General features: G+C 39.8%; 1 protein-coding gene across 5 annotated transcripts in view; it reads left to right on the forward strand.

Annotated features, from left to right (window-relative positions):
• ADGRB3 (adhesion G protein-coupled receptor B3) overlaps positions 1 to 22,330 on the forward strand; it is a 641,000-nt gene that overhangs the window by 341,919 nt on the left and 276,751 nt on the right. For all 5 annotated transcript variants that reach the window (XM_030555674.1, XM_030555672.1, XM_030555671.1 and 2 more), the window contains 3 exons: positions 2,070 to 2,264; positions 10,564 to 10,632; positions 15,073 to 15,181. In XM_030555674.1, the coding sequence (XP_030411534.1) occupies positions 2,070 to 2,264; positions 10,564 to 10,632; positions 15,073 to 15,181 (373 nt within the window). The remainder of the gene's footprint in view (positions 1 to 2,069; positions 2,265 to 10,563; positions 10,633 to 15,072; positions 15,182 to 22,330) is intronic.

A 22,330-nucleotide genomic window follows, 5' to 3' on the forward strand; every position in this document is an offset into this window, starting at 1 on the left:
TGAAGAAAATGAATTCTGTAAACAAGTTTCTCGCCTAATTACCCTTTTCAGTTTTCTGTACACTGAAGGAGGCATTCTTCTGAAACATTTGTCTAAAGAATTCATTTGCCTACATTAATATTACTAATACTTGTTTGTTGAAACTGAATAATAATGCTTTTATCCCCTCATTCTTGTAGTTAACATATAGAATCAGATCCTCACTCTATTCTGCCTGCAGCAGCTGATAACCTGGGAGATGAAAACCACTGAGCATTCCCCTGCCCCCCAAAATAGGGGCAATCCCTGGCTGGTTTAGAGCTGCCTCTATACCCAGAGGATTCCTGGGGCTTTGTCAGGGATAGCTCAGTGGTTTGAGCATTGACCTGCTAAACCCAGGTTTGTGAGCTCAGTCCTTGTGGGGGCCACTGAGGATCTAGGGCAAAATCAATACTTGGTCCTGCTAGTGAAGGCAGTGGGCTGGATTCAATGACCAATCACTCAATTTCCCTTCCAGCTCTATGAGATAGGTATATCTCTCTCTATATATATAGATACATATATATATTTTCCTGATACTGGAAAGGTCCCTGGGAGTGATGAGCAGCTGAGTTTAACATGGAACAGTCTGAGGCTGATTTTTAAGTTACGCTGAGGTTTCATCCCAGAATTGAAAAGCCACAAAGTGGCTTAGAGCTGACCACTTTTGTGCACCCAACACCCAGCTATGCCAGGTGTATCTAGTGTATCTCAACAGCATTTAAGGAGGTAGCCCAAATGAGACTACACTATAGTGTGAATATTTAAATGTTGTGTGTCAGAATGTACTTGCGTTTTATATATCACTTTCCTTAAAACATTGTTGATTTTTTTCCTGTACTGCATTTTTTGTTACAGTTTTTTTTCTTCTTTGAAATTAAAACAACAAAACAGAGATCAGCAGTGGAAGGTAATGTAGGGTACATTTATTCCCGTCATTCCATGCCACCATCACATTGCATTACATCAGTCTTCTTTCCTTTGGATGTGAGTAATCAGGCCAAGATGAAAAGCAATTGAAAGTACATTTTCAGAGGTGGTGTCAGTCAGTTTGGTTGCTAGCTTTTAAGTTGCCTCTGTAGCTATCTTGGATAGAGTGAAGGTCTGCCTGGGCTACTTTAACTTTTTTCAACTTATCTTGGATTCAGAGGAACTTGCACTTTCATATGGTACAAAAAGCAGGTTTCTTAAAACCTCTGCATTCTTTTTCAGCACATGCTGGCCTTATGACATCCCTCTTTGTGATATGCTGCACATCTTACTTAAATGTTGAGTTGACTTTAGAAATAATTGATATCCACAAGTTCAGTTTCCAGCCAAGGATCGACATAGTCTTCCACCTCTATGCACACTATGAGCAACATTTTTCACTGGCTCTGCACAAATCTGCAGGGGGTGAGCAGGCAAAATAAGCCCCCTCTCCTTGATTGCTGCACAGGAGCTATTCCCAGTTCCAGTTTTCTAACTTCTTGAGCACAAGGTTTGTTCTGGGATTGCACCTCTAATAATGTTAGTGCCCTTAAAGGGGACAGGATGGTCAATGACAGGTCCATGTCTTTGCCTCTGTTTCCACATTGGTCAATCAAGCTGGGCTGGCAAGGCTGATAGTATGTGTTGCAAGCTTTTAAAGGGCTGCTTTGGCCCTTGTTCCCACATGGTTCCTGAACCATTGTATCTGAATCAGGCAGAATGGCTCTACAGCTGCTGCTCTGGAAAAAAACTGGAAATACATGATCATACTGTGGCCAGTAGGCATTGAGAAATCTTTGGGCTCAATGCAGGGGTAACGGTGTGAAATGTAATGGCCTGTGATATAAAGGAGGTCAAACTAAATGATCTAATAATCAGGGAGAAATCACATACTTCTCATTTTATCCTGTTCTAAAGTTATTTGGTCTCATCTTTAATACAAAATATATTGGTTGTTAGAGAAGTGGGATTCTTGAAGTTCCTAAGGATGTATGGATTATATTATGTTTATTGTGGCTGAGACATTTTTAAATGCAGTAAAGTAGGTTCTGATATTTATTTCACTCTTCTCATTGGCACAGATTAAAGAGCATCTTGCCAAAGGACAGAGGATGCTGGCTGGTGATGGAATGTCCCAGGTGACCAAAACACTGTTGGATTTAACTCAGAGGAAAAACTTTTATGCAGGGGATCTTCTGATTTCTGTGGAAATTCTCAGAAACGTGACAGACACATTTAAAAGGGCAAGTTATATCCCTGCATCTGATGGTGTCCAGGTAAGAGAAATTCTGTAGAACAGGGTAATGATTCAGCTGCTGTATTTTAGTCAGTGTTCAACATCATCTATTTGCCCCAAGAGCAAGTTAAACCTGCTCAGTAGGTGTATTAGAAGCACAGTAAACGTTAATTGTAAATAGAGTGACGTGTAATAGGGCAAAAAGACTCAGCTACATTTAAGTGAACATATGTTGGAGAACAACATAGTGTGTCAAAAGTACAAAAGTCTTTTTTATAATTATTATTCTAGTAACTTTCCATTCTCAGTGGTGATATTTTTATTCTTCTTCTTTTTTAGATCAAACAGTCCTGCAGCATTGTTTATTCTAGTTCCTTTCATTTGAAAATCTACCCAGGATGTTTAGATACTTAAGTCATTCTGCCATTGCTTCTGCAATTCAAATAATTAAAGCTCATTAAAAGAGCACAGGAGTGATGTATAGTGCATTTGATGTGAATTTTGTATTTTGCATATTAGATTAACTCTTCCTGTGCCATGGGCCACAGTGGTTATTTCAACATAATGTGCTGCCTGTATTAGTATATCAAGTCCTTAATAATAAAAGTTCGGCAGGACTCCCATATCAGGTATTGTTTTTTGCTTCATCAGGGAATTTTACGTGCACTTTTCTCAGAGTGCAGATTTACTTAATGGAAGATATTAAGAAAAAACAGTGTACAGACAGTATATCACTTATTAAATGGAGGGTTCTGTGATAATTCATAAAATAATCCTGATGTGATTAATGTAAAGCATGCATATATATGTGTGTATGGAAATATAATTGAAAATGAATTATCTCTATTTTAGAAAGACAGTAATTTCTCCAGAGTTAAGGTTTTACCCAGCTTTCCATTATATTCCCAAGTTTCTGTCTTTTTCTCTTTCTCTCCCACATACACAAACCTCTTTGCTCAAAATAAAACAGTCTCTAAGATTTCTTGTGTGTGGCCCTCATCCACTGGAAAAATATGCATCCCAATTTGACATGAATTGAACAGAGTATTATTAAAATGTAGAGTGCAGAAAAATGATGTTTTTTTAATTTGTAGGAAAAAAAGTAGCACATATCTCAAAAACAGTTTGGACTAGAAATTCCATTTTAATCTGTCTTTCTTTCATGAAAGGCAGTAGTGGCTTTGAGTATTTTTTGAAAGGTTGACTGCTTAAACAAGGAATTATTTTGCTACAAATAATTCATACTGTCATCAGTTCAATAGTCCCAAAGTAGCCTCTCCAAGGCTCACAGAGACTGCAAAAACTTTTGGTAGAAACAGCCTTGAGAAATGGCTTGATATAAGTGGTTTCTGTTTATGGACTTAGCAGATGGAGTTACACTCAGCTCAGCAAAATTAGTAAGAACTTGATTCTGTTCCCATTAATATCAATGGCAAAATTTGTGCTGATATCAATGAGGCAGAACTGGTCCCTAAACCCTTAGCAGACATAGCCAGGAAAAACTAATTTTTGGTTGTTTATTTGTTTTTCCTTTAAAAACATAGAGAAATTCTGAGGGCGCGGACCAGGGGAGTAAATGGAAAAAAAATATTGCTAAACTATAGTTCAGGTTGTAAATATATTTCAGTTAGGAGATTTAATAATTAAATTTTGGTGGGAGTTGGATGCCTAACTCCTATAGCGTCCTTTAAAAATTCCAGCCTAAAAATCCCACCCTAAAAAGATACTGAAGGATCAAAAGAAATGGGAAATTTAATAAAGAAGTAGATAAAGAACAGAATTCTTTATTTCTCTTTTTAGACATAAATGAGGTTTTGAAAAAAACAAGAAGTCATAATTCAGCATTTTGTTTGATGTCAGAATAGTAAATTATGAATTCTGGGTAATTATATATTTCAAAAATGTCAAAAAGATTTTACTACAATTTACCCTTACATTACTGGCATCAGACTGCCAGCCAATTAAAGCTTAGAATGGAGTGCTGTGGGTGTATAAGAGTGTTCAGTTGTATTTATTCCATTCTTCTGCGTATTCCCTTTATTATCTGCAGACTTGGGATTGTACCAAGTACTAATATCAGTGTAAGTACATATTGCAATAGATATAATCCACAGACTTTAGATGATGAGGGGAATGACCAGATATCACCGTGCCTCAGTGGGTCACAGCCAGGGCCGGCTTTAGGCCTATTCCACCAATTCCCCCAAATCAGGCCCCGCGCAAGAGGGCCCCACACCCAGTGAGAATCCCTTCCCCGGCTAGAGGTGCCATTTTAATTTTTACTCACCTGGTGGCGCTCCGGGTCTTCAGCGGCACTTCAGCAGTGTGTCCTTCAGTGCCGCTGAAGACCTGGAGCGAGTGAAGGACCCGCTGAAGAAGTGCCGCTGAAGACTTGGAGCACCTCTCAGTGAGTACAAGCCCCACGTGTTTTTTTTACATGGTTTTTTTTTTTTTAAATCATCCCTGCTGGGGCCCCATCAAAACTGTTCGAATTGGGCCCCACACTTCCTAAAGCCAGCCCTAGTCACGCTGAGATACCAGATTCAGGACAAACTGCTTTAGAAATAGAGCAGACTCACCCCAAAACAGGTGGTCATTCTATTATTAGATATACCAAGCCATAAGCACAAGTAAATTTCTGTCTCACCACACCGGTTAACAAGAGTCCAAACTGCAGTCTCCTTACGCATCCCAGCCCTTGTTTCACCACACGGACATTAGACTTAATGATGAGTGGTTATTTAAAACCAATTTCAGCAACAGAGATCTCAAAAGATCAGCTAGATAGCCAGGCCAAAGTATAACTCAGATCTTAACCAATAATAACACTATTGCCAATCCTTTAGTATCTAACACAGTGATCCCCAACCTTTTTGTGGCCAGTAGCACATTCATGTTTACATTAATACAAAAACCATCATATTTAATATTATATAATATATGAATCCATAAGATAAAAAGGGCAATTTTACATGTAAAAGGTATTAATTAAATTATTCAGCAATTACTCTTTCATCTTACCATGTGAATTTGCTCTTTTTTATCTACTTGTAAGAAAAATTAAGGTGTTTTTACAAAATAAATATCATAAATAGTTTTCATCTTATTTATTTTAAAAAAAGTAAAACATTGTTGAACTGCTGGTCCAAATATATTTATTATTCTTACTTGAACATAGAATGAAGCCTGCAGCCCCGGAGTTCTCTGTCCCGGCAGGCACGGTGACATGGTTTCTCTCCGGCTTAAGCTGTGGCCCTGCGCTTGCCGGGGACCGAGAACACCAGCGCCTGCAGCCCCTGAGTTCTCTGTCCCCGGCAGGGTGCTTGCTGGGGACCGAGAACACCAGTGCCCGCAGCCTGCAGCCCCAGCGAAGCTGGAGAGAAGCCACAGCCCCGCACCTGCCGGGGACAGAGAACTGTACCCGCAGCCTGCAGCCCTGGAGAAGCCGGAGAGAAGCTGCAGCCTCGAGCCTGCCGGGGACAGAGAACACCAGTGCCCGCAGCCTGCAGCCCTGGAGTTCTCTGTCCCTGGCAGGCGTGGGGCCACAGCTTCTCTCTCCTACTGGGTACTAGGCGAGCGCACATAAATGCCCCGGCGGGCACCAAGGCGCCTGCGTGCACCGCGTTGGGGACCACTGATCTAATATCTAAAGCAGAGGTCGGCAATCTCTGGCATGCGGCTTGCCAGGGCAAGCACCCTGGCGGGCCAGGCCAGTTTGTTTACCGGCCAATGGGGGTGGCGGGAAGCCATGGCCAGCACATCCCTCCCCCGCACCACTTCCCACCAATAAAGACCAATAAATCTCTATGGGCATTTCTGACATGAAAATTTTTGCATGGTCTTTAATTAATCTTTCTGAAATGTAGAGACATTTGGAAATATCCATGTGAGCCTTGTATCCTTTTACATATCTTGAGAGCTGAAAGAGGAAAACTCTTAGAGATGAAGAATCTCCTTTGGAAAGAATTTAGTAGGTTAAATTACTTGACATTTAATTTGCAGAGTATATTTTATGATGGATTATTGTATTTATAGTCCTCATGATGTAGTGCCTAATGGGAATGGATACTCTAGGTGCTTGAGTAGATAAATACCGAGGGTCATATCCAGGACCCATTAAAGTCAGTGAACAGATTCCTGCTGATTTCAGTGGGCACTGGATCAATCTCTAAGACCGTTTTCATTACTGCATTGATCTCCAATGTTCCCTCCCTTATGCATTCATATAATCCAATTTTGTATCACTGAAGCCAATGGAATTTTTGCTACTGACTTCAATGGGAGAATGACCATGCCTTCAGTTATGTCATTTTTTAAAGTCTCTTTTGTACCAGTTCAGCAAAGCCCTGAGGCACACATGTAAGTGCTTTGCTGAATCATTATTAGCAGTGTAAATTATTGGCAATGTAATTTTCACATCGTAAATGGCATCATTAGCTTCCTCCCTTGGGGCAGTGTGAGACTATGGGGGAAAACAAGTGTTTTCAGTGCATTCCTCCTTCCATTCTCCCAAGATCATATGTTGTTAGAGGTAAATTTTAGGAGTTGGGTTAAATTGCTGAATATTTTGTTTTGTGAAAATGTTTTCCCTAATTTTGTGCAGTTTTATATTCCCCAAATTTTGATATTTCCAGTCATGAGAATTTTGGTACTGAAAAATTCTTAAAAATCAAATTTATTCACAAAATCTCATGTGCAATATTTTTATGGATCAAGGGAATATTCTGAAGTGGAAGCATGGTGTAATTCAGTGATATTCAGACCTCAGTGGTTCAGGACCCAAATTAGTGATTAACATTACTCAAAAGACCTACAGTAGTGTGAATTCATTATTTCACTTACTACAGTACTATTTAAACAATATGATGGAAAATATTTAATTTTATATGTTTCTGTGAGAATAATATATATACTTACACTAAGTTATTAACTTATTTTCTGTGCAAATTATATATATATAATAAATAATAATTATAAATATAATTCACACAGAAAATAAGTTAATAACTTAGTGCAAGTTGGTCACTTAATTGGTTAATAACAATAAAAGCATCCTGATTGTTCAAGAACTTTAAAATCACATGCTGTAAAAAGCTGTAGGAAACACATTAAAGAGCCACTTGCAGCTCACAAGCCTCCGTCTGACTATCACTGGTGTAGTTAGTGCATTGACTAGAGAGCTGGGACCCAGGAACAACTAGTTTTGTTTTCACGTCTGTCACTGACTATCCTTAATACTTTGTACTCACAGTAAATATCATTTAAAAATGCTGCTTAATTATGCTTCACACCATCCCTTTCAGGGGGGTTAAAACGAATGGTGTAGGATCTTTCTGACCTTGAATAAGTCACTCATGATCTGTTTTTCAGAGCTTCTGAGTACCCATTACTCTAACTGAAGTTAATGACAGCTACAGGAATCCTTTATAAATGAATATAAAAATCATTAGATAATTAACAGACTGCAGACAAAATTGTATGAGTGTAAGAAAACTGATACAGATTTGAGCTGAACAGGCTCTGCACAAAAGAACGTAACTCTTACAGACAAAATAAATTGTAGGTAAAAGTAGGGGGATGCACCTGATGGAATTAAAAAAAGAAAATTCTGAGAAACACTTGAATTAAATTGATTTTTTTTAAAGTATGCTTTAAAAGCTGACTAGCTTTTAAAGATGGTTGTGACTTTAGGTGTCATTCATATGATTTGCTTAAAAACATTCAATACATAGGGCAACCAAATATAGAAAATAACAGCTAGAGACAATTATATATTTTCTGTTTAAGCCTCCTAAAAGGACATCTACTTTTTTGAAAAGCAGCTGGCACACCTAGTTAGAGAGTGACCATAGAATGCCTGTTAGTTTACTTACTGTTACCATTCTGTTAAGAGTCTTGGGGTCTCCCAGGTCAGTTTCCCATTTGGAGCAGAAATTGATGACACCGCGTCAGGTACTTTTAGTGTGATTTGTTTATTTTCAAAATGTACACAAGTCTTGTTTTCTGAAACAAGTAGGGGCTGAAAAATGGCACACAGGCAGTTGCCTTTGGTAGAGGCTTTGGACCAGGCACTTCTACCCTATCCTAATAATAATACCCTTCTTGCTCTGTATTTTTCCAGGTACCCTCACAACCAGAACTTCAGCACTCTGTTTCATCTCACAACCACATAACCCCTCTATTCCAAAAATGCCATTGGACCACATGTTCTCAAGAAGGGGACATGAAACATCATTAACCCTTTTGTGACATTATTGCATTCAAAAGGAAATTTATTAAGCTTTCCCTGCCTAAGAAGACTGAATTAAACTTAGTCTCCTTTACTAGTTTCTGGATGAAGTGACTGCTTCAAAGCCCCTGAAGGCAACCTATTACAATATTTTACTGTCAGAGACCTCCATTCAAATGTAGATAAAAACAAGTGAAAAGAATATCATGACTTACTGTCAAAGTACTTCCCAGTAAACATTGGCCCATATCTCACAATCATTGCATTATACTCAGGAGTAGAGCTGAGAGAATAATTGATTTTTCTGGATTGGTGCCTCTCTCACACACACACACACGCACACACAGACACAGAGGCAACTCCATATTATGGAGACAACTATACTAGTACAACTGTAAGTATCTCCACACTAGTAGCATTGTACCACTTCAACTATATCAGTGCAGTTAAACTGTTGTGTGAATGCAAAGACTAAATTCACTTATTGCATTTTAAAGACAGTATTAATGCTGGTGCTGATGCTTAAAGAGTGGATATACTGGCTTGGCCTTAGCATTGGGCAATATTTATCAAAAGTAAAATTGATTCACCAAATTCTGCCTTATCCTGTATATCACAAAGAACCCAGTCCAAAAACCCTCAAGCAAAATTCTTCATCAGTCAGTGGAGCTTTTGCTTTGGTGCAAGGACTCTTGTAAAGTTTTTAGGCCTATATTGTTTCTGAAGTGAAATCTTGCACTGAGTAAGTATAAAATAACACCACTGCATTATTTTCTAACCCTCTCTTTGGGAAATATTTTCCATTGGTACATTTGTTACTGTATAGTGAAAGAGATACTTTTGTCTATTTTAATTCCATGACAAGTGAGGTGGAATCCTTGTTAGTATAAATGAGTGATGAGCAAACCTGAATGGTTTGGTTCTGGAAATATGGCCGTTTTCTTCTGAAATTGCCAGTACTTCCAGGTTTTAGCTGGAATGGAACTACAACTAGCCTGGGTCAAAGTATTTCATTATGTTTTCAATCTTGTGGTGACTGAAACCAGAAAATGCAGAGATACAGGAAAAACTGGAGAGACCAGTAGGTTAAATATGGATATTGAAAAGATTTTGGTTAGGTTTTATTACCTAAACTGGTAATACTGAGCCTATGACTAAATGGCTGGACACAATAATTTCATAGTCTAAGCCTCTCTGGCAAAGTGGACTCTGCTTTTCTTTGTTTTATTGTAGTGTCTGGTTGATCTCTTATACTGGTGGAAGGAAACAGACTACAAACATGCATTAGTAATGACAATTGTTATGGGGTTTGGGGTACAAACCCAAACCAGTAAGAGATTGTGTCACCTCTTGCCCTTCACTTCTAGGTGCCTTAAAATGCTTTGCTGCTTTAACTCCCAGTTTGGTATGCTCAAAAACAGCCTACAAGTATCCAGATCACATCCTGAAGTGTCTTAGTATTAGACAGTCCCTGTTCGGTAATTCTGACCCCAGCCTATCTACAGCCCCTATTTGGCTTCCACCAGCCTTGGTTACAACCACCAAAGTGATCCCAAAACACACCCATCATGAATTTCCCCCAAACCATGTGCCATGTCCAGCCCTGTCCTGGATAGTTTAGAGAAATAATGAGGTTTGTTTGTTCCTCTAAAGAAATAAAAGTACATCACAGCTTATTAACTTAACAGGGGTAACTACACCCTTCCCTTTAAAAACATCACTGAACTGGTTTATAGTAAAAATTAAAACAAAAATATTAACAATAGGACATACGTTAAGTAGTGCCAAGTAAAAGGAAGCAAATCAGAGTGAAAACACTCATCTAAAAGTCTAAAACTTAATCTAACAAAGTACAGGCTTTGTTCAAAATGGTTTCTCTCACAAATCTTCCTTCTTCCCAGCTATGGCTGACTTTTCCTCAGTCAGCACCTTCCACAAATGTACGAGGTATGTACAACTGACAAGAGTTGCTGACACAGAGTGGCGAAGTGCCAATGGACCTCTGTCACAACAGTACAAAAACATTCTTAATTATAACTTAATGACATGAGCATTTGTTACATTCCTGAATTTCATTTTACTTTGATTCTTTTTTATTTCAATTTTGCAGAACTTCTTTCAAATAGTTAGTAATCTGCTTGATGAAGAGAACAAAGAGAAATGGGAAGACGCACAGCAGGTAAGATTTGCCTCTGTTGCTATTTAGTTTCAAAAATTACCAAAGTGGAGTTTTACATTTTGCCCTAAATATGCTCAGTAGTACTCCCAAATCCTGTCCTAATTATTTATGTATTTATTTAGGGCTATCAAGAGATTAAAAAATAATTGTGATTAATCACACAATTGTTCATGCTGTTAAACAATAACAGAATACCATTTATTTCAATAGTTTTGGATGTTTTCTACATTTTGAAATATATTGATTTCAATTACAATACAGAATACAAAGTGTACAATCCTCACTTTTTATATTCATTTTTATTACAAATATTTGCACTGTAAAAAACAAAATAAATAGTATTTTACAATTCACCTAATACAAGTACTGTAGTGCAATCTCTTTATCATGAAAGTGGAAAGTATAAATGTCGAATTATGTACAAAAATAACTGCATTCAAAAATAAAATAATGTAAAACTTTAGAGCCTACAAGCCCAATTAGTCTTACCTCTTGTTCACCCAATCACTCAGACAAACAAGTTTGTTTACATTTGTAGGAGATAATGTTGCCTGCTTCTTGTTTACAACATCACCTGAAAGGTGTTTCCGTGGCACTGTTGTAGCTTCCATCGCAAGATATTTACATGCCAGATGCGCTAAAAATTCATGTCTCTTGATTCTTCAACCACCATTCCAGAGGACATGCGTCCATGCTGATGATGGGTTCTGTTCAATAACAATCTATTGGAGTGCAGACCAATGCATGTTAATTTTCATCATCTGAGTCAGATGTCACCAGCAGAAGGTTGATTTTCTTTTTTAGTGGTTTGGGTTCTGTAGTTTCCGCATCAGAATGTTGCTCTTTTAAGACTCCTGAAAGCATGCTCCATATCAAATTCCTCTCAGATTTTGGAACGCACTTCAGATTCTTAAATCTTGGATAGTGTGCTGTAGCTATCTTTAGAAATCTCACATTGGTACCTTCTTTGCATTTTGTCAAATCTGCAGAGAAAGTGTTCTTAAAATGAACATGTGCTAGGTCATCATCCAAGACTGCTATAACATAAACTATATGGCAGAATGTGAATAAAACAGAGTAGGAGACATACAATTCTCCCCCAAGGAGTTCAGTCACAAATTTAATGAACACATTTTTTTTTTAACGAGTGTCATCAGCATGGAAGCATCTCTTTTGGAAGGACGGCTGAAGCATGAAGAGGCATATGAATCTTTAGTGCAACTGGCATGTAAATATCTTGTGACGTCAACTACAACAGTGCCATGTGAATTCCTGTTCTCACTTTCAGGTGACATTGTAATTAAGAAGTGGGCAGCATTATCTGTGTAAATATAAACAAACTTGTTTCTCTTAGCAATTGGCTGAAGAAGAAGTAGGACTGAGTGGACTATAGGCTCTAAAGTTTTACATTTTTTTGTTTTTGAGTTCAGTTATATAACCAAAAAATACCCTACATTTGGTTCCACTTACATGATAAAGAGATTGCACTACAGTAACTTGTATGAGGTGAATTGAAAAATACTATTTGTTTTGTTTATCATTTTTACAGTGCAAATATTTGCAATAGAAAATAATACAAAGTGAGCACTGTACACTTTATATTCTGTGTTGTAATTGCAATCAATATACTGGATAAAGTAGAAAAATATCCAAACATAGTTAATAAATTTCCGTTGGTATTCTATTGTTTAACAGTGAGATTAATCACGATTATTTTTAATGGTAATTAATTTTTTGAGTTAATCATGTGAGTTAACTGCAATTAATCAACAACCCTAATTTATTTGTTTATTTTTGAGGCAGTGCTGAGTCCTTGTTACAGGTTTACTGTAGTTTTATTTTTATTTTCATCAAATATTCATTAGATTTGTCCTTTTTATGGAATGAAAACGTGCTAAGGTACAGTTAAAAATAAAATAATATTTTGAGAGACAGAAACAAAAGCACCTGAAACTAATAAATCCTGTGCAAAAGTATTTTAAAGTTCTTATACTAAGCTCATCACAGCAAATAATCATGAAAAACGCATGCATATTTCATTATATGAGATGAATATTTCACTTAGTATAAAGAGCATTAACTAGCTGAAAGTGCTAGAGAGAGAATTCTTTTTCCAGCGCTAAGCAATCTGATTCTGTGTTCTTTCTAAAGACTACAGAGTTAAGATTTGCAAACCAAGGGAATTTTCACCATTTTTTCCTGCCAGCTTGCATAAGATGATTTGTTTTGAGCAAACTGCATTTGTTCACTACTTTGGATCCCTGAGATTGTGCTCTGCATTCTTCTTTCTGGTAGAAGGAAAGTCTCATTCACTATCAATAAATTGCTGACTTTCTATCAGAATACAGATGCAGCAGCTCAACATCGTTTTTCTAGATTAATTGCCAGCATCAGAAACCATTAATTATGGATTATATAGAATACAAATATACATCACCCACTTTAATACATGCCTTTTGTTAAGAGCTGATGTACAGTGCTTCACAGCAGGGCTGCCCGGGGGGGCAAGTGGGGCAATTTGCCCCAGGCCCTGGGCCCTGCAGGGGCCCCCACAAGAGTTTTTCAGGGCCCTGGAGCAGGGTCCTTCACTCGCTCTGGGAGCCCTGGAAAACTCTCACGGGGTCCAGGCCCCGTGAGCTTCTTCCGCTCCAGGTCTTCAGCGGCAATTCGGCGGCGGGGGGTCCTTCCACTCCAGGACCTGCCACCGAAGTGCCGGGTCTTCATGGCACTTCAGCGGCAGGCCCAGAGCAGAAGGACCCCCCGCTGCCAAATTACGGACAAAGCAGGGGCCCCCCACCGCTGAAGACCCCAGGCCCCCTAAATCCTCTGTGTGGCCCTGCTTCATAGAGGACACCATTTGCGGTCTACAACAATAATTTTTTATTGGACCTGCAAAACTCAGAAATTATGCTACATATTCTTTATCGCCATCTACTGGCACTTTATGTATTAACTACATACTTTACATATACACAGATATAGAGCACCGATGTAACGCCTATGGCTCAATGGTTTCTCCTGCGGTTATTTACTGTGAAATTCTAACTGTAGTAAATACTGACAACAGACCTTTACTCAGTCCAGGAACATGTACAGCTTGTTTGGTGTGTGGATAATATTGATACTAAAACATTTGTTACCTTACAAGAAGTCATTAGAAAAATAAATTTTAAATTTGCATCACTCAGGGCAGTGTTTGCACCTTGCCAGGATCTTGAACGCCACAATTAATTAGTGTAAAAGAAAGTAGGTTGTTGCTGCCCAAATCTTTAGTATAAGGGCCGGCATAGACTACAGAACAGAGCATGCAATTGGCCACCTTGGTCTGAGAGGCTCTGGAGCTAGACACATCAAACCATAGGAAGGAACAGTATTGGATGTTAGGACTTTTTGTCTCCAAAAGCAACACATGCTTATTAATAAAGAGAGTGGCTGTATTCCCAAATGCAGAACAGTATACAGTGAATATCATTTACATTTTGTATTTTGACCATACCTCATATATAAGGACAAAAAATGTATTGTGTGTAGCAGGATATTCATTTTTAAAAAATAAATAAATGTTTATTTTACAGGAAATTATCCCTTGTCCATGACAGATAGTAATCCTTTCAATGATTTACTGATGTATATGTTGTAAAAGATATCAGTTTATCCACTAAATGTCTTAATAAATGTATCAGTTTCTAATCTCTTGATACTATTGCATAATGAATACATATTTTTTGTCCTAATGCCCTCTCAGGACCATTAAAATGAAATACGTTTTCTTGTAAATGGACTAGCCATTTACCATTTGGCAATTATATAAGGGTGCAATTCTGTTGTTGGAGAGATCAATATGGATGCCTTTAGTTTACTCCTTTATCTCTGTGCTAGCACTAATAATAATGTTAAAAATGAATATACACAGTTTCAAGAATTTATTTTATAGTTAAACACTGTTTCAAAGCAACAAAGATGATAATCTGCAAAGAACTAAGGGCCAAATTTAGCCTTCATATACATACACAACTCCTATCAACATTGTTGGAGGTTGCCTTCACAGATTTGAAGGCAAAATTCGGTCTACATTTGTTTCTGGAATATTACTCTGAAATACAATAACCATTACTGAGGGCTGTGGAGAGCAAAGAATTTGAATCTTTTTCTGTTAAGTGCATTAATTTAAGGGCAAACATACCACAGTTCTTGGGCAAAGCTGATTTTGAATGATATTGTGAGAGATCATGTCTGCTCACCTGGAGATAAATGACGCATTGAAGACTAAAACATATTGTTTTACTATAACATAAAACTTTTGACATTAAAACATGATGAGTATAATTTAGCTGTTGAATGTCCCCGCTCATTTTATTGTACTTGGTTAGTATTTTCTGTGAATGATACAGAGTTTGTGAAGGTCTTGCAGTTATTGTGTATCTGACCTTCATTTATTAGATCTATCCAGGATCAGTGGAGCTAATGCAGGTGATTGAAGATTTTATACACATTGTTGGAATGGGGATGATGGACTTTCAGAATTCATACCTAATGACTGGAAATGTAGGTAAGAAATAGGAATTTCTTTTATCAAATATTTGAAAATCAAAACGTGCTAGTATGTACTTTATACTTGCTGTCTATATGATTGGGATCCTTTTCTAAACTTGTTTTGGTGTTTGGTCATCTATTGTCTAGTTTACTAGTCTATTTCAAAGTGAATGTGTGAGCAGTGAATATTCTACTTTCTCATCTCTCACAACCTGAATATAAAGCTTAAATCCTAAATAAAATCCAAAAAGTAGTCCATGTTATGCTATGCATATACTAGAAGCCTGTCAGTATACACAAGGATTCAAATAGCAATTTGAGACATGATAATTAATAATTTTAGTAATGTATATATTATTAATAATGTCTCAAATTGCTATTTGAATACTGTGTATACTGTATAATTTTACTGTGTATATATATATTATGTATATATGTGTGCATAATGTATGTCTCAAATTGATATATATAAAATTAATATATCTACGCACATATATAATGTATGTGTATATATATATTGATTTTATATATATATATCTACAATGTGTAGAGATATATATAATGTATGTGTGTATATATATTAATTATATATATACAATGTGTATATATATAATGTATGTGTGTATATATATATCTGTCTATCAATTTGAGACATTATAATTAATAATTTTAGTGTGTGCGTGTATATATATATATAATGAATTGCTTAATTCACTGGATAAATGTTGATTTTGTTGACAATATTTCTACTAATTTTTCATTTGCCCATAGACCTTATTGTGCACATTGTAGTATGATAGTAATCAGTCTCAGCAAATACTATTGATAAAACCTACACATCAGTTATCATTATAAAACAAAATCATTTAAAAGTTTGGTTACTTAGGTTTTCAGTTTTTCTCTGTGTGTGTGTGTATTCAAAATTTTGTTTTGATTTACTTTTTAAAAGACTTGTTAGAGCAACTGTACAGCATTCATAATGCCAGTGGTGAAGACTAAGACAATATAATAAAATAACATTCAGAACATATGAAAGATGTCATCACCCCGGACTCAACCTATTAGATGCTGTAATTATCTCTGAAGTATCACTTCATCTAGGGCATGGAGTACTAATGTGTTTGAAATGACCCAGACTATAAGGCAATTTTGAGTATTTCATCTTGTTGCCATCATTTGCAGTGACTACTATCAAAGTGTCTGGAGTGGCTCATGAATATGGGTGCCAACCTCCAGGCAGACTATTACAAATCAGGGCATAAACCCTAAACTGGTTTTATAATTAGATTTCACCAATCAAGAATCAAGCCCTGTAATAGCCTTAAGATGGAGTCACAGACAGTCCACCTTGGCCACTCTGGCTATCTTTCCACCCAAGAAAACCTGCCTTTGTGATAGATGGTACCTTGCACCAAAATCACAATAAAATTCCAGTTACTTCCAGTCCCAAAGGATCAGTGACTTACCCCAGGTCAAGTGCACCCTAGCTGGATCACCAGCGCTGGAATCCCTACACCCGAGGCTCGACCGGATGTACAGCCAGCGCCTCAACCAGGGAGTTGCAGCACTGGCCGTGCTTTGCATGTGTGGCCACATCCTAAGTTGCAGTGCTGTAACCCCCTCACCAGTGCTGCAACTCTCTAGTGTAGCCAAGCCCTTACAGTTGTACAGCGCTGGGAGTTACAGCTGTCTTCGTACAGCTGTGTAGGGAAAGCGCTGCAGTGTGGCCACACTGACAGCTACCAGCGCTGCAGTGTGGCCACATTTGCAGCATTTGCAGCACTGTTGGGAGTGGTGTATTGTGGGCAGCTATCCCAGTGTTCAAGTGGCTGCAATGTGCTTTTCAAAAGAGGGGGGTGAGGGGGAACGTGGGGGAGAGAGAGAGAGTGGATTTTTATCTGTCAGCTCCCTGCCTTGCAAGTTCTAAGGACTGGAACATAACATCATCAACCTGCAATCAATTTAAAAGTTTCGAGCCCTTCTCCCACCCCTCTCTTATTCACTAAATGCAAATTATGCACTCCTAAATAGCCTTCAGACCACATAAGCAGCTGCTCAACACGGACTCCCCCCGCCTCCTCTGCCGTGTGACTTCTCTCTTCAAGCAAACAGCTGTGAACCTTCCAAAGCAATTCCCCTGCCTGCCTCCACTCGCTCCAGCAAACAGGAGCTGTGTTTGTTTTTTTGATAAGCAGCTCGGGGGAGCTCAGAGTTCAGCCATTCTTCTGGTTTGTTGTGAGCAGGCATTCTGGGATACCTCCTAATACCCTGGAGGCCAATAACAGCACTTTTGGTGGCCACACTTGATGAGCAGCACTGCATCACCAGCGCTGCAATCATTACACCCAAGCAGACCAGGTGTACAGCCAGCGCTGCAGCCAGGGAGTTGCAGCGCTGGATGTGCCTTGCAGGTGTGGACAGTTACTAAGTTGCAGTGCTGTAAACCCACCACCAGCGCTGCAACTCTCCAGTGTAGCCAGGCCCTTAGGGCTTATCTACACAGGCACTTTACAGCACTGCAACTTGCTCACTCAGGGATGTGTACCTGTTGGGTTCCAGGAACACTCAGGGGTGTGTACTATTGGGTTTCTGGGAAGTCGGCAGGCGGACGCCCGCCCACTGCTAAAGGATCTCCCCCTAGCCTAAGGGGAGGACCCACAGGACCTCAGAACCCCACTGATTCCGGGGGACAACTAATAAAAGAACAGGGACAGGCGTGCGGTCAAAGGGTCATCAGAAGGGAGCCTGACGGGGACACCGAGCAGAGAACCTCAGACAGCGCCCACTGCTCCTCGAACTCAGGGGTGTGTATCTATTGGCTATCCAGGAAGTGGGCGGGTGGAAGCCCGCCCACTGCTAAAGGATCCCCCCCCAGCCTAATGGGAGGACCCACAGGACCTCAGAACCCCACTGATTTCGGGGGACAACTAATAAAAGAACAGGGACAGGAGTGAGGTCAAAGAGGCATAAGAAGGGACACTGATGGGGACACGAGCAGAGAACCCCAGACAGCGCCCACTTCTCCTTGAACTCAGGGGTGTGTATCTATTGGGTGTCTGGGAAGTGGGCGGGCTTCAAGGATCCTCCCCCAGCCTAAGGGGAGGAGCCACAGGGCCACAGAACCCACTGAGTCGGGGGACAACTAATAAAAGAACAGGGACAGGAGTGAGGTCAGGGACAGGAGTGAGGTCAAAGGGGCATAAGAAGGGAGCCTGATGGGGACACGAGCAGAGAACCCCGGACAGCGCCCACTTCTCCTTGAACTCAGGGGTGTGTATCGGGATGGTTACCTGCTTCTGCCCTTTGGGGCTTAAAACAGCCCAGGAGAGGGCTGTGGCTGGGGCAAGAAGGGCTTAAAAGCTGCAGCTCTAGAAGCTAGGCTGATTGGGGAAGCGGCCGCAGCTGGGCCACACCCTAATCAGGCCACAGCTGTATAAAAAGACCCAGGAAGCCAGGAACAAACAGTCTCCTGCTGCCTGTAGAGGGAGAAGGGCCTGGCTGCAGGGAGCTAGAGACAAAGTACCAGAGTGGAGCAAGGCTGGGGACAACTTAGGAAGCTCCAGCTTGGAAAGCCCCAGGTTGTGGCCTAGCATTGGGCCAACAGGCACTGGAGGTTGCAGGGGGCAGCCCCAAGGGTAGGCAAAGGCAGCAGGTTGAAACCCCTTTGCCTCTGATGAGTGGCTGATACTGCAGTTTGCCCCAGTGAATGGGGGCTAGATGGAGACTAGGCAGTAGCCAAAACTGAAGCAAAGTGGGGATAGTGGGTTGGGGGTTCCCCAGGGAGGGGATACCCAGATTGGTGGGGTTCTGCCAGGGGGTAGCACTCCAGTTAAAAGAGCACCGGGGTCCAGGGAGGGACATGGGGGCCAGAAGACAAGTGGATCACTAGCCTGCAGAGGGCACTCCTGGCTGGAAAGAGAGCTCATTCCCGAGGACAACCAGCAGGAGGTGCCTCGGGGTGAGTCCGCATTTCTACAGGGTGTGAAAAAACACTCCCCTGAATGCTGCAAGTTTCAGTGCTCTAAAGCGCCAGTGTAGACGGTGCACCAGTGGTGGTAACTATTCCCCTAGCTACTGGTTTAACATTGCAAGTGTGGTGGTTTAACGTTGCAGCAGTGCTTTAACATTGCTAGTGAAGACATGCCCTTAAATATTACCTTATATCATGGCGTATAGTTATAATAAGTCTAATGCAATACGCAAGCCATGAAGTCCAAACATTTGAACTCATTCTTATAAACTTAACGTGAATGTTAACTAGAAGTGTGTGGTTGGAGGGGGATTTATTTCAGTATTGAAGCAGGTTATCTCTGGATAAAATAAAACCCCTTCTGACCCCAAGCCCCTAGTTGTCACCTACCACCCTACACAGGAACCCATAACAGATACCACCAAACAGCTATAACCCAAACTCAGTGGGGACCCCATCCTGAAAAAAATCTTTCCTGAACCCCCTTTTCTGGCCTTTTAACAGCCCCCCAACCTTTCCAAGCTCATCATCAGAAGCAAGCACCCCACAGACCAGGACACACCAACTCAAAGTGGTACCAGAACCTTCCAGAACAACAGATGCAAAACCTGCAGACCTTCACTGCTACAATGCCCCCCACCCCATCACACACCTTTCAAGATCTATGGGTCCTACACTAACCTATCACAACAGGTGGTGTACCTTGCCCAGTGCACCAAATGCCCCTTTAGCAACTATGTAGATGAAACCATACAATCACTATCCTTTCTAATAAATTCACACAGGAAAAGATAAAATACAAAAACACTGCATAGTGATCACTTCTATCTCTGACATATCAGTTCTCATCCTCAAAGGAATCATGCACAACAGTTTGAAAAGACAAGCTTAAATTCATAACTTTGCTAGACACTAAAAACAACCCATCCAGCTGCTTCCCCCCACTTCCTTTCATCCTTGTGACTGGAGAGGTTTTAATGGGCCACTTCACCTTGAATGGTACTTGAAATATGTGTTAACTATTTATGCTAAACAGTCTCCTCCACCTTGTAATTAGCTGTGTCTTTCTGAGACCATGTCTACACTATAAAATTATGTTGACCTAACTTATATCAGCATAAGCCACCACAAGTTATTAAATTGCTTTTGTGTGTGCACAATTTGCTCTGTGTGTCAGCGGTGTGTGTCCTCACTAGGAGCTCTTGTATCAATTGTATTGTCAATGTGAACATTGTGGGATGGCTTCTGAAACCCAGTAAAAGTCTAGGTAAGCAAAGGAGTGTCTACACAGATAGTGTGGACCTAATTACATCTACCATTTCTCTTCACTGCTCGGGGAGGTGGTGTTACTAAATCAGCATAGAGAGGCTCTTATGTCAGTGGAAGCCACATTTAAATGAAAACAGTTTCACAGCTAGACTGACACAAGGCAACTTACACCAACATAACCATGTAGTGTAGACCAGGTCTAAGTAAGTTTCTCAGATCTGAAGAAGAACTCTTATAAGCTTGAAAGTTTGTCTCTCTTACCAACAGAAGTTGGTCCAATAAAATATATTACCTCACCCACCTTGTCTCATCAGAATGTCAATCTCTTTTAAAGTGAGGCAGTAGAACTGGTCAGAAGACACTATGATTGAAGAATTACTTGATTTTGAAAACACCGTACAAAATGTTCAAAACATTGCTAATGAAGAACCAAATTTATAACCAGAATAAGTATACTGGCGTGCAGTTAAAAATATTTGATATGTTATTCCGATATTCTTGATTCCTGACCAATATAAATCACCACCTTGATGAACAGCACTATTTGATAATATTTGTTGAATAATTTAACCAGACAATGACAGGGCAGGTCTACAGGTCTACTGTAGCGTGTGTGGTGGAGATGCTCTATGCTGATAGGAGAGTGCTGTCCGGTCGGCATTATTACTCCATCTCCATGAGAGGCGGAAGCTATATCAGCGGGACATCATCTGCTGACATGGCACCACTGTAACTTGTGTTGCTCGGGAAAGGGGAGTCTTTTTCATACCCCTGAACAACGTAAAGTAGATTGACTTAGCAATATTGTAAACCCGTCCATATTTTATTAAATTATTCATTAAATATTTCTTAAAATAATTTGCCCAACTTGAGAATTGGACGAACCCTAGAACTGCAAACAATCAATGATGTAAGGCATAGTCTTGTATTGTGGAAGTTCTAGGGAAAGCATCAGAAGATACTCTCTGTGCCTCAGAATGTTTAAAATGTTAAATAATGTAATAGTTTGTTGCTGTTAATGAGTGTCATGTTGGCAGGAGTGGTGGTGTTTAATATTTGTATTATGGTACTACCTAAAGCCCCAAATTAGGAGGTATTGTTATTATTTATCATTTGTATTGCCATAGCACCTAGGAGCCCTAGTCCTGGACCAGGTATCAGGACCCTGTGTGCTAGGCCATACAGAGGGGGGGATAAAAAGACATTTCCTGCCCCAGAGAGTGTGTTTGAAACCATTTTTATGGCAAAATCAAAGATTTGTTGATTAACACAGCATAGCCCATACCTTTCGGCATGTTTGACTGCAGCCCAATCCGTTTGTGCTCAAAAGAGTGACTATAAAAATGACATGTAGGGATCCTGTGTATATAACTTCTACATCTTCCCATTTGATACGGGGATGTAGCAACCTGAACCAGAAATTGTGGGGTACACTAGCTACTCATATAACTGCATAAATTTAGCAGTTTTCTTTTGATCATTCTCCGCCCTCTCACACCCAATGTTTTTTAAACCCATAGAATTAGAGTCTTACTTAGACTATGTGCCCAGGCAAGCAAGTGAAAGGGATTAAGAAAAATAAGAGAAACTTATAGACCTATGCTGGCTACCTGGGCCTTGGGTCCTGGCACATTGAAGCAAATGGGTTATCCACCTACATTTTCCCTCGCTGGACCCAGATGGTAAGGAAGGACAGGAAATGGGCACAGTCTTGACTCCACTATCTCTGCTCACTGGTCACAGTAGTTGAGCTGGTGTGGAATGAGGAGGGAGAAATTGATTGCTATTATAGTCTGTCTGTAAATTACTACCCCCTGCAAAAACAAGGACGGGGTGATCTCTGAGTCATAATGCCTTCCAGGGTTATTTCTGTTTTAGTTAATCTTGCACATCACCTCTTGCTCAGGGCTGTTCCTAAACTCAAGT

The sequence above is a fragment of the Gopherus evgoodei genome, chromosome 3 (genome assembly GCF_007399415.2).
Source record: "Gopherus evgoodei ecotype Sinaloan lineage chromosome 3, rGopEvg1_v1.p, whole genome shotgun sequence".
NCBI lineage: Eukaryota > Metazoa > Chordata > Testudines > Testudinidae > Gopherus > Gopherus evgoodei.